At 33.9% G+C, this 12,618-nt stretch overlaps 1 protein-coding gene across 1 annotated transcript; it reads right to left on the bottom strand.

Moving 5' to 3' along the window:
• Window positions 1–4,681: 4,681 nt before the first annotated feature.
• On the bottom strand, window positions 4,682–9,662 carry LOC125683160 (uncharacterized). The gene is made up of 5 exons (XM_056159247.1): window positions 9,539–9,662; window positions 5,894–6,020; window positions 5,539–5,631; window positions 5,257–5,406; window positions 4,682–5,068 (listed from the first exon to the last, which is right to left on the bottom strand). The coding sequence occupies exons 1-5, from the start codon at window positions 9,540–9,542 to the stop codon at window positions 4,876–4,878; spliced, it is 567 nt and encodes a 188-aa protein (XP_056015222.1). The 5' UTR covers window positions 9,543–9,662; the 3' UTR covers window positions 4,682–4,875.
• Window positions 9,663–12,618: the final 2,956 nt, after the last annotated feature.

The following is a 12,618-nucleotide window of genomic DNA, read 5'->3' as shown; positions in this document are numbered from 1 at the left end:
ATATCACAATTTAATGGACATTATGTTTTTACTTGTTAATCGATCAGTTTCAACATGCATCATATTTAGTTTTAAGGGGAGTGGGTCTTGGCGAAAACTACGTGAATTCAGTTTTAGTCAGACATTGAACTTTTGATCTCGCCCCTTAGGCAACTTTTAAATTTAAAATACATTGCAACTCTAACTGTGGCTGCTTTGTGCTGCCTTCACGTGTTGTATTTTTGGATAAGTCGTTTTAAAAAATGCTTTAGATTTTGTAGTCCCAAACAACCACCAGTGGAGGAGTCAGGGCCATATCATCTGGAGGTAAAGTTCCTTGTTTTGTAGCGGTAACTACTTCAGTTCTTGAATTTTGTCCAACATACCACAATCCTGCAGCTGGTGTTATCAATAAGAGAGCTGCAACTTGCATCATCAAAAATGGAAAACAAACATAACTTTGTAATTACACGGTTCGGTCAATCATATGTTTCTACTGTAAAATTCCTTCTTTCAGGATCCATTTTATACGCCTCCAGTTTTAGTAGCAAATTCTTGCTAATATCTAAATACTTGAATATTGCTTGCATTGGATGCAGTGTATTTTGTACACACAGTAATTCTTCATCTATATAGCATGTAATTCATGTTCACTATCAAGCATGAAGACATTCATTGATGTTGGGGTTCAGGTTCTGCCCTACTCTTGTCGGTAAGCACAATAACCATTTTTAGGACACGAATATCTAAACATACACTTTTAAATCCTGGATGAGATGTAACGCAGTTAAAGGGTTGATTAATTTGCTTGTTTTCCTCATCAATTTTGGTTTTGGTCTTGTCCGACTCTCTGCAGTAAACTCTATTTTAGGACAGACAGTAGGTTGTCGTGTACCACATGTACACTTAAATTGCACTGTTATCTTTTATAATTATATGCATTGACATGTCTTGTCTTGCAATCGGTTATCTGATATACTGTCTATTTTTGACTCTGAATTAGACATATACATTCTGTCTGTCTTTTTTGAGGCAGGAATTGAACCTCCAGATTTGCAGGAAATTTTTTATTTTATAATACTGCAGAGGCTATACTACAAGCACGTTTGCTCAATAATACTTAAGGCTGACACGCTTGTTCGATATGATTGATGGTGTATTGTTTAACGTCCGGCTAGAGAATTTTTCACTCATATGGAGACGTCATCATTGCCGGTGAAGGGCTACAAAATTTAGGCCTATGCTTGACGCTAACGGCCTTTGAAGAGGGAGGGATCTTTATCGTGCCACACTTGCTGTGACACGGGGCCTCGGTTTTTAAAAATGAGAACTTAGAAAAAATAAACGTGTTTTACACAAATAAACACCCCAAAATAATAATAATAATAATAAAAACAACCTGCGCATGTGGCACAAGAAGAATTTTTCATTTATTCAATATGTTGTACACGCACATAGTCAATTTCGAAAGACAAACCAGAATGCATATCCCCTCCTCTCTGCAATTGAGTGATATGACGAACTGGGACGGTTAAGATGTAAGCCTATTATCACTTCCATTTGCAGTTGCCTCTGCCTTTCGAGGCTCAAAACCTATAAGGCCTGACACCCATGTCTTCACAATATTCGCTTTCATCATCATTTTCTATCCCATTAACCAGTGATGGGAAAACAATTCGCTATCGCTGTTGAAAGAATAATCATGTTCCTGGTGTGACGTCACATTGTTGAAGTCCCGTATCACTGATAAACTCTCGCATACATTCGGGTATTTCCGTAAAATACAAAGTCATAAGGTACGTTTTATAAGAATTAATCAAGTTTATCTTCTTTAACCAAATTGTTTTTCATGAAAGTGGCCTTTATTAAATCAACTAGCATCTCTTGATTACGTTTTTTAATTACGATGCATGTGAAGTTATTAGACTTCCTCAACAAATGCTTCGTGAACTCTCAATGTTGTGTAGAAAGTGTCAGGACCCATCTTCTAGCACTTTGAGGACCAAAAAAAAAAGTGCCAGGACCCGCTCCTTAAACATACCATCTTACTTTTGCGTCCCCGAATGTATGCGACAGTGGACCTGCTATGTGCAGCAGATGAGAGATGAGTAAAATGAATTAAGTAATTTACATGAAATAAAGGTATGCAAAATTTTCCTCATTTTCTTGAGTAATCTACAATTATTTTGTCAACTTTTCCATAAACTGATATAGATTTTGTAATTACGATAATGCCGTATGTAGGGATGACTTTAAGGAAACCTTTAAAATATTGTGTCATGGACGTATTGCCTGTAATTAAACAAATCCATTGTGAACTTTCCATATCTGTGTAGCAATGTTTCATAATCACCTGTATATGGTGTTTACGTCTCCCAACTGATTCCATACACGAGATGATGTTTTGGATATGACTAATTTTAAAACCGAGGCATGCTATTGACGAATAAATTGATGTTACAATTAATTCGCAAATTCTATGATCGTTGTAATATTATGATCTAAGGAAATACAAACCATCACTGGATTGAATGCTTTCTGATGTGTTTCATATTGTTTGGCCGTTCCTTACAGATTGGTTTTGGCTGCGGATTGTTCTGTTTACGCGATCAAGATATAGGGATCACGGGGTGTGTGATTGTCCAAAAGGGGATACTCATTTCTCCTAGGCACCTGACTCCAGCAGGTTAATCAATGTTCGGTACATGTATCTAATTTTCTTGTGAAATATTTTTATTTGTCAAAGTCATCAATGATCAATCTCATAACTCGAATAAAGAACACACAATTCTGAGTAAGACAAACACGGATCCGTTCACATAGCCGAGATGAGATCATGTGCCTACGTATAAGCATCCCAATCGACTGGTCATAATCGCCGTCAGCACTATATCTCGATCGGAAAATCGCAATAACCCACAGTCAAAATCGATGTGGAAAGAACGGTCTCAATTACGGCGAGTGTGACCGGTCGACAGGGGATGCTTACTCCTGTTAGGCACCTGATCCCAGCTCTGGTGTGTCCAGGGTCCGTGTTTGCCCAACTCTCTATTTCGTATTGCTTATAGGAGTTATGAGATTGATTGTTGTTCGTTATCTTCACCTTTCATGTATGAAAATAATTATCAATAAACAAAACATCAATACATGTATATCTAAATGTCGAGTTGATGGCCACAACAAAATATTTGTTCTCTCACGTAGAAACTATTGAATAAATTCTGTCTTGTAAGAATATAAACCAGGTCAGATAATCACAACAGACTGTTAGAGAATCTGACCACCAAAGACTACGAAAACATTGTCAATGAGGAAGTCCAGCATCCTTCATAGAAGTTGTGCCTAAAATCAAAGTGGTGTTTAACAAAGTAATTTTTTGAATGACTGATCTCAAAATATGAATGTTCCCGCTTTCCATATTCATTGAAAAGCATCTTTTTATAATGTCAAAAAGTCTAGTCTTTGGTCTATCGTGAAGAATGTTGATTAGAGAAAAGGTTTGTGATTTCAAATTTACTAAAAGTTGTTTATAATATTTAGAATCCACATTTGATTTACACCACTTCTTGCATATGTCGTGGCACAATATGTATGAAGGTTTTACTTCTCAACAGACTGGGATGTTAAATATGTTGAAAACTAAAGCATTATTGTGAAGAATTTCATCTTTTGAAAGGAAAGTTGGACTATAAGTAGGACTAAAATTTCAATGATAAGTTCGTTTAAAACATAGTTGTAATGATATGCCTCACAAACAGAGACAATGTTGTTACAAGTTTTGTCAGCTGGAACCAAACATATTCCTCATATAATCCATCTAATTCTTTTATCACTTCTGGTTTACTAAACACAGAAGGAAGTTATGCACTTTTATTTTGATGTCTTTAATACTCGCGTGTTTTTAAAATTCCCCATATACTTTTTATCCATTCCGACAAGGGATCAAGTTCTTTTTCATTTTTACCCTCATCGTCTGACATAATCTTCGGCGGAATTCATAATAGAGATGAAGCTCCATCCCTCAAGTGAAAAACCGGGGTTCTCTTAATTTAGGACCTTTAAAATATAAGTGATTTCAGGTCCTCATTTTCAACTTTATTGAAATAATTGACTATGATATGTCCATGTGGATTATGATTGAAAGAAGATCAAAAAATTGTCGGTGGATTATGTATAAGATGGTCTATATTCAGGCACTGTACTAAGTTTTTTTTGTAATTAAAAAGCAATAGTAGAAACATGTTTGTAGGAAATACAGGGTGGGGACTTAAACTTCAAACATGCTAAAATACAAGACTGAACTCTTTTATGACGAAGATTGTTGCTTATGTTGGCGGCATCAGTTTCTGTCTTAGTAAATTTAAGTATAAGGTAGTGACAGCATGATTCGGAAGGATTATCATCCATAAGCCGCTCTGGTATATGTGATGGACAACATCAATCACTAATGAAGTCTGAAATCTTTTGTTAAGAAATCCAAACACAAACTATCTTTAGCTTCTTCAAATATAATTTAGATTTCAAATTCATCATGTTCATATTCTGGTTTAGGTATCTGAATTAGATATAAAAAAAATAAATAAAGAAAAATAAATATTGTGTAAATTTCCAATGCAAAAGTTAATCATCCCTTTTGTTAGTTTGTCATTAACCTTCATGTTCAGCAAAACATCCAAATATACAGATAAACATAAACAACAAGAACTGTAGAGAACATTTTATTCAGAAAACACTAGGTTTTTATCATTGAAAAGAAGATTATTCGGAAAAATCACGAAACACATGTAATTTAAAAATACATTGAATCTCTTTATTTTAATTTCAAATGTAATTCAAGAGTTCACGAATATAAACTTAGGCTATTGCCTTATTTCTTCGTTTGAATATCACGTGATTTCAAGATTTCGCAGGCCCTAATTCTTCGTTTGCCTCTTGAAAACAATATTTCCATCGGTAGCACGAACAGCATTGTGGGTACCACCTGGCGATCAGTTTGAATCCACATTTAGGACACCACACCCAAAATTGGAGTCTTGTCCATCCGGTACGGATACATCGGCTCTTGAAGGTGGAGGCCTCGTAACACGAACTACAAGGACAAGCAAACTTAGAAGTTTTATTTTATGAATCTTTTTACCACATGAAAATGGGATAGAGCAATGAAAACCTTGTAAGGTAGGTGATAGTTTTATTTTGTAAGCGAAAATTCAATTGATGATTTTGTGATATTTCAGACCTTTCTTTTACCACATGCAAATGATGTAGAATGACGATTACCTTGGAGAGCAAGATGCATATGTCACTCTTTGTGAGAAAGGATGGACAACATAACATTTCTGGACGTCTCCCAATCCAATGTGTACTTTCACACCCGTGATGTAGTTTAGTTTCTTGGGACATGTGTCGATATACTGGAACGCAGGTTTCCTATCAATCATATAAAGAAATGTCTATATCCTGTTTTACAGCCACATATAAGTGGCGATACTTAATGAAGATAATTTAATTAAATACACATAGTTTTGAATGTAGTGAATTGTAAAGACAGCTTGTACTGACTTTTCCGGCGACTGCAGCCTCCTCTCCGCGATGAGTGCATTCACTGCCACATTGACTTCAGCATCTTCTGCCAAAGCTTTCGAAATTGCAAACCTGAGTTCGTAGTAAAATGATACTTTTTATTAAATAAAACAACATAGATTTCATACATGGAAAGATAGAAAACATAATATCATGATGTAGACTACGTGTTTCGAGGAAGTTCGGTCCAAAAGAAGACTCCAATGGCATATACGCGAAAGGTAAAAATGTCAGTTCTTAACGATGCAGTACTAATTAAAAAACAAAATAGCACAATACTTAATTTAACTTAAATAATTACTTTCTACCAAGCTGCCCTGTATAAATGACTTACTGAATCTCTTCGGATTGTTTTGCTGTTTCACCATCAATGGCTTCCTCTTTTGGAGGATCCGAAATGCAAGTCTCTCGACCAAAAGCAGACACAAAGCATGCCAACACCAGAGAAGATAGGAAAATCTGTGAACATGAAACCAATAGACCACGTATATTAATTTAGGAAATGTTCTAGCTTGACTAAAGTAAAATTATTACTTAGTTGGACACAATTCTATACACATGATATCTCAACTGCCTGATGAATCATGCGAACATGGAGAAAGCGCTAGTTGTTTATTTCGACGAACTGTGTCATTCCGATTCTCATCAGTTATTCATAACTCTAACAAAGTGTCGGATCTACTTGTAGATATAAGGTCAAATAAATGACAAAGAACACGAACAATTGTCAAAGGACTAAGACCATGATTAGTTATATCGGTCCTGTGGTGTCTTTAAAATAAAGTAGAATAAACTGAAATAAAGTTGTAATCATTTGGTGATATAAGCTCGTGCCAGGATTTCCCCGCCAAAACGTCGGCTTGTTGAATTCTGTGCAAGACAAAACCGGTATCGGTCTGGTTCCCTGCAGAAATCTCCATTTCTTTCAAATTTGGTCATCAAACACGACATTTGATCCAGAATGAGATTTTAGCCTGTGAAAATTTATCATTAGAGACAAACATTGCACAAGAGATTCGTCAGATCGGGAGGAGTGCTGTTGATGAAAATCAACTTTGAAGTAAATCGAGAGCAATCCGGAATTATTTATTTTTGTGATAGTTGTAGGTATTTTTAAAGTTGTATGGTCCGAATTTCGACAAAGGATCAAGTGAAATGGCTATATGAAATGGACCCAATATATTTATAAAAGACTTTCTTGTTTCATGTGAAAATTTACACGATTCAACATTTGTACTTTTATGATTTAAATGTTTCACGATGCATAAATTCGCCTCAAACGGTATATAACTGCGAGTTTAAGCTTGGGGTTTCCTCATTAGCTGAAATTCCCAAAGAAATTTGGCTCCGTCTATACATTTACAGATTTGGAAATATATGGACGATAGTAGGTACAGTCAAAGCATTTAGGCTATGATTGTATATTATTAAAACTTTTAAATTTCGTATTGCGTTAAATATAGCCCATATCGTCGATATTAACATAAACACGTCTTCTACGTCATGTACCTTAGACAAAGTGTATTCGATACATGCGATATACATGTTATGTAATTTATTTACCAATGTCCTAAATTTTGTTAAATTGTATTTAATTATATACACGTTTATCGTATGTACCGTTACCATTACTAGAAATAAGTTGACGTTTCTGAATCTAATTAATTATTTCCGTTGTTTTACATTATATGCAAAGTTGAATGCACTAGTATGGTTTTACTTCCTTTATTAAAATTCACATATTGCATGTAGATCTTTTAGTTCATTATTCTACTAGTAGTATAAATACCGAAAACATAGACTTTCGCGTATCATGTATATGTAATTTTCACATCACGTGATTTTTGAATATGAAAATAAATAATCACTGTATTTTCATAAATAATTATGTTTGAAAATACTTTGATTATTTATTCTATAAGACCAGATATTTATAGTTTGCTTCAAGGCAAATTCGATCAAGAGCCTGAGAAAAGGAGAGGAGGCTGTCTTTATATTTTTGTGAGCACTTGTGACATCACAATATAATGTAGGGTTTGAACGAAACGTATGTTGACGGTTAACAGTTCTACATATAATTTCCGTATTAAGTTGAAAATAACCATTTGAATAACAATATTAATAAGATTTGTACTGGTTTCTAATTTCATTTTTTTCAGCAGCGGTATCTATGACCGAATGTGCTTTTGATAACGTGCTTTGGTACATGTATTAGCAATATCATCACCTTTCATCACAATGAATAAATAACATGGATTAAAAATATCGATCACATACATGTAAGCAGTAAATATGTATTCAGTGAAAATCAAGCATAGCTTCCATTAAAATAAAACAAAATATCAAGATTCTAACACAATTAGATAATTGTACGTGATTGGTAAACGGGGACAGCACGGCATCTATTCATATTCCTAAAGTGAATGTTGTCCTGTGTGTTAAGACCCGCCCACTTTGTTTATTATTATTCATGAAGGAGTACCATGTAGAAAACGGCATGGTATGGGGTATAAAAATCAATCGATATTTCGACATTGCTCGTGACAAAAATCAAAGGGAACTATTAAAACTATTCAGAAACCATCGTCTGTGGCATCTAAATGTATGCATAAATTTTAATTTTTGTACAATAGAATTGCTTTTATTGACCACTGAAAAGAGGGCTGAAACTAATTGCTGCCCTCCTTATTTTTTCTACCTTATAAAAACGCTGTTAAATCATTGCACGTAGATGTACGTATTTATGAGGCTGTACGACATTTTCATACATTATTTCACCCGTTTTAGTCAGAATCAACCGTCATTTCAAGTGGCAGTCACGTGTCGAGTTCAGACTTTCGGATCATCGGTGGTTTTATCTGTGTAAAGCTGTGTAGTTTGTTACAACAGTACCGCCATAAATTTGAGAGAATGAAATTATCAAATACCTCATATTGATTCGTTGTTCTACGCTTTTTCAGTCTTAAAGTTAGACAGTTGCGTCTGAGTTATATACATCATGCTGGGATTCCCTTGATGCGGATGGGGCTATGATTTATAGACGCTTAACTGACAATGTATAATTTATGCATACCCACTATATTTACGTTTGAAATAATCTTCTCGCTGTTTTCTTTTACATTCAAATGTTTTCAAGCATGTAATTAAGGGAAAGTAAAGAACTGTAAAACTCATTAATCTACTTTAAAGTAATTCTGTACAAAAAAATCATGAACATAGGATCATATAGCTTTAATTATTTTGGCTTAGAAAAATGAAAACAAAGTACTTATGTGGAATGGCCGTTTTCATGCATAATGCACCTAATTTCCCTATGTGGTGTTTTTATTTAAAGTTTCCGCATGAATACCAGTCCCCCTTCTCATTTCTAGTCTATCAGACAAGATAAGGTTTGACCTGTAGATATTGTCTGCCGTCTGACATATCAGATCCTCAATTCTCTAGAAAGATTTTTATTTCACCATTACTTTCACTTTTTGAGCTTTAAAGGAAATAAACTCTTTTAAAATATATTTATATCGCTGCAGCAAGAACACTGGCTTAAAATAGCGATCATAGTCACTCGACAAACCTTTCTTCAGGACAACAGAATATTTACATAGATATAAATGTAATCAAAACAAGAGGAAAAAACTACATATATATAGCATTCGCGACCGGTATATCAAACAGAAACTAATAGTTGACCACTACAGTAAATCGCCACGACATGGTTTTGATGAAGTTCACCGATTAGATATCACATCAAATGAGATCAAATCACTCGGTAGAATATATACTATAGTAAATTAGTTGGAGATGTGCTTGGGCGGGAAACTGACTAATGCATATCGCAATTTGTTCTGGGCAGGCAGCTCGAATATCAACTCCTAATGATAAAACAAAACAAAAATTAATTGAAACCCATGCCAAAAAGCATCTCTTGGTTCAAAATAATGTCGTTTAACATATGCAATTTTAAATATACATGGTAGGTTTTTCATCTTTCTTGATTTTTTTCCCTTGAGATGCACTACCCAAGTCGTATGATATCCACTCCCGGGTAGTGTTCTTATATAGCAAACTTGTCCAGTATAACAGCCATCATTTCACCAATCAACATCGATATTCATACGGGATATACGTGAATACAAAGGTAAATAGTGTACTTATACGCAACGGCGAATCAAATCGCTCCTAAGAAAATTTCAAAATATCCGGAAATCTAGATATAAACATGTTATTGACGTTGTACATTGATGTTTCTTTTAATGGTATTTAAATTTCTTTAGCTTATACTCTATCAATGGCTTGTTTACATTTTTACAGAAACGAAATAGTTTTAATTTTTAGCAGAATGACATGCATTCTTTTTATTGGAATCTGTCTCTCAGATATTTATTCTTATAACTCAAACATCTCTTTCTACATATTTTAAAAATGCACGTTCATATAGTATATAACTTTCTCCGAGTGACAAGCAAATTTATTCAATCTAATGACTATTCGATATTTTTTTAAATGTTTTTGTACAAATACATGAATTGAAGCGAATTATTTCGAATGAAAACAAATAGTGTACTTATACGCAACGGCGAATCAAATCGCTCCTAAGAAAATTTCAAAATATCCGGAAATCTAGATATAAACATGTTATTGACGTTGTACATTGATGTTTCTTTTTATGGTATTTAAATTTCTTTAGCTTATACTCTATCAATGGCTTGTTTACATTTTTACAGAAACGAAATAGTTTTAATTTTTAGCAGAATGACATGCATTCTTTTTATTGGAATCTGTCTCTCAGATATTTATTCTTATAACTCAAACATCTCTTTCTACATATTTTAAAAATGCACGTTCATATAGTATATAACTTTCTCCGAGTGACAAGCAAATTTATTCAATCTAATGACTATTCGATATTTTTTAAATGTTTATGTACAAATACATGAATTGAAGCGAATTATTTCGAATGAAAACAAATAGTGTACTTGACATATTTTATTTTATACCAGATAAAAATTTGACTTCAAAATTCGTTCAAAAATTACAAACCCAACATTTATTTTTCTTCATTTGATGCCCGGATCTATGTTGGTTTTTTTTTTTTGCATTAGAATGGGAAGCGGTGAGTTTCATTTAAAGATTATACATGTGTCTTAGCTAGTGCCTCCTATTACACAAACTACATATACAATAAAACTAAAAATTCAATGAAAAAGAATCACAAGTTTAAAAACAATAACACTGTAAATTTTTTAAAGACCTTATATGACATACGGGATAACCTCAGCTTCTTCATAGTTTCTTTAGAAATATTCTATTTTCACCAGCGTATGGTCTTTATGTTTTTTGAATTGATTCGATTCGCACGAGTTTGTTCTGCGTATGGCCAGTTTTTAAATCAAGGCAATCTACTAACAAATAAGTTAATGTTACGGAATTTTCAACAGTCTCGTTTAAAGCAAGTTTCCTTTATCTGATCAAGATATAAGGCTCAGAGCTGGCGTGAATGTTTGACAGGGAACGCTTACTCCTAGGCACCTGATGTCACTTCTGGTATATATGGTATGCCCAATTAAACATTCGACCCAGTAATAGGTTGTAATTCCAGATTAGGTCATTATAACGACCAAAGAATTTCTTGTTTTAAACGAGACTGACGAAATCCTTGTAACATCAACATATTTTGTTAAAATATAATCAAAGAACTGATCATACGCAGAACATGCTCTCGCGTTTCTAATAAGTTGAGAGATATAAACACGATATGCAGGAAATGACATATACATGAAATGGAATATTGCTACATAAATATGAGAAGTTTACGATGGCTAAGATGGTCATCCCGTTTGTCATTGATAAGAGTTGTTAGTTTGCCGTTAATATTTATGTTCTATACGATATCCAGGTATGAAGCAGATGTGGAAGACTCATAAGAGTTCACTGGGATTCATGAATGAAAAGTTAGTAAATTCCTAATAATACGCGACGAATTTATTATCGTATAATTTCGCGAGAAGAATCATTTTTATATTGCTAAAAGAAATAAAAAAAAAAAAAAAAAAAACTCTTGATAAACAGAGCACTGGTGAATGTATGTCCTCGCTATTTGAAGTATGTACAAGTCATTTCGTGATGTTTTGAGTACTCGTGTAAAATTCAGAATCTACATCATTATTCATGGATAAATCTGTCATTGTAACCAATATATTCTTCTTTCTTGTATACGATGAAAATGCGCAAACCTAATTTACCACGTGTCATGTTTTAGGTGTTTTTGTGCTTTAGGTGTTTCATGTTAGTGATGTAATCTATATTTTCCCCCTCAAATTATGGACGTGCAATCACTACAGCCATGCTGGCAGTAAGCAAAGCACCGAGTGACTTCGTCAGTTAGAGACAACAAGCCCTTGTTTACTTTGTTCAGAAGATGACGTCCTTTCTCAGTGAAGCATTAATTGTTATTAGGTAATAGTGGCTATGTACACTGATTTCTTTTAATTTAATCTTTTTAAGAAAGCAAGGAATGGAATGAGAGGTATTGAGAGCTCTATGGACTATACATTGAAAAATACTTTGAATGTGAAATTGTGAGAGGATTCTGTCCCCCAGACCGATCTTTTCAATTTCAGGTATACTTCCGGGTGTAAGAAATAAGATAAGATACACTTTATTTTAAGTAGACATGTCATAAAAACAAAGTAAGATAAGCTCCAAGGAGCTTTTAGACCGACATATAACATATTTACAAAGGAACAAGTAATAAGAAACAATTAGATTAAATTACTGTTTTCGCTGTCGAAGTATGTAAAACTTATACGGTACCAATTTTGATGCACCAGATGCGCATTTCGACAAATAATGTCTCTTCAGTGATGCTCAACCGAAATGTTTGAAATCCGAAATAACTATGAAGTTTTAGATCTAAATATAGCCAAAAACAGCGTGCCAAACAAGTGGAGCCAAATTCGTCCAAGGATAAGAGCTATGCATGAGGGAGATAATCCTTAATTTTGAAATGAATTTCTAAATTTTATAACAGCAATTAAATATACATCCGTATTTTCAAGCTAG

This window comes from Ostrea edulis, chromosome 1, assembly GCF_947568905.1.
Source record: "Ostrea edulis chromosome 1, xbOstEdul1.1, whole genome shotgun sequence".
In the NCBI taxonomy this organism is placed as follows: domain Eukaryota; kingdom Metazoa; phylum Mollusca; class Bivalvia; order Ostreida; family Ostreidae; genus Ostrea; species Ostrea edulis.
The sequence above is the reverse complement of the archived record's forward strand: the minus strand, read 5'-3'. Positions and strand labels throughout refer to the sequence as shown.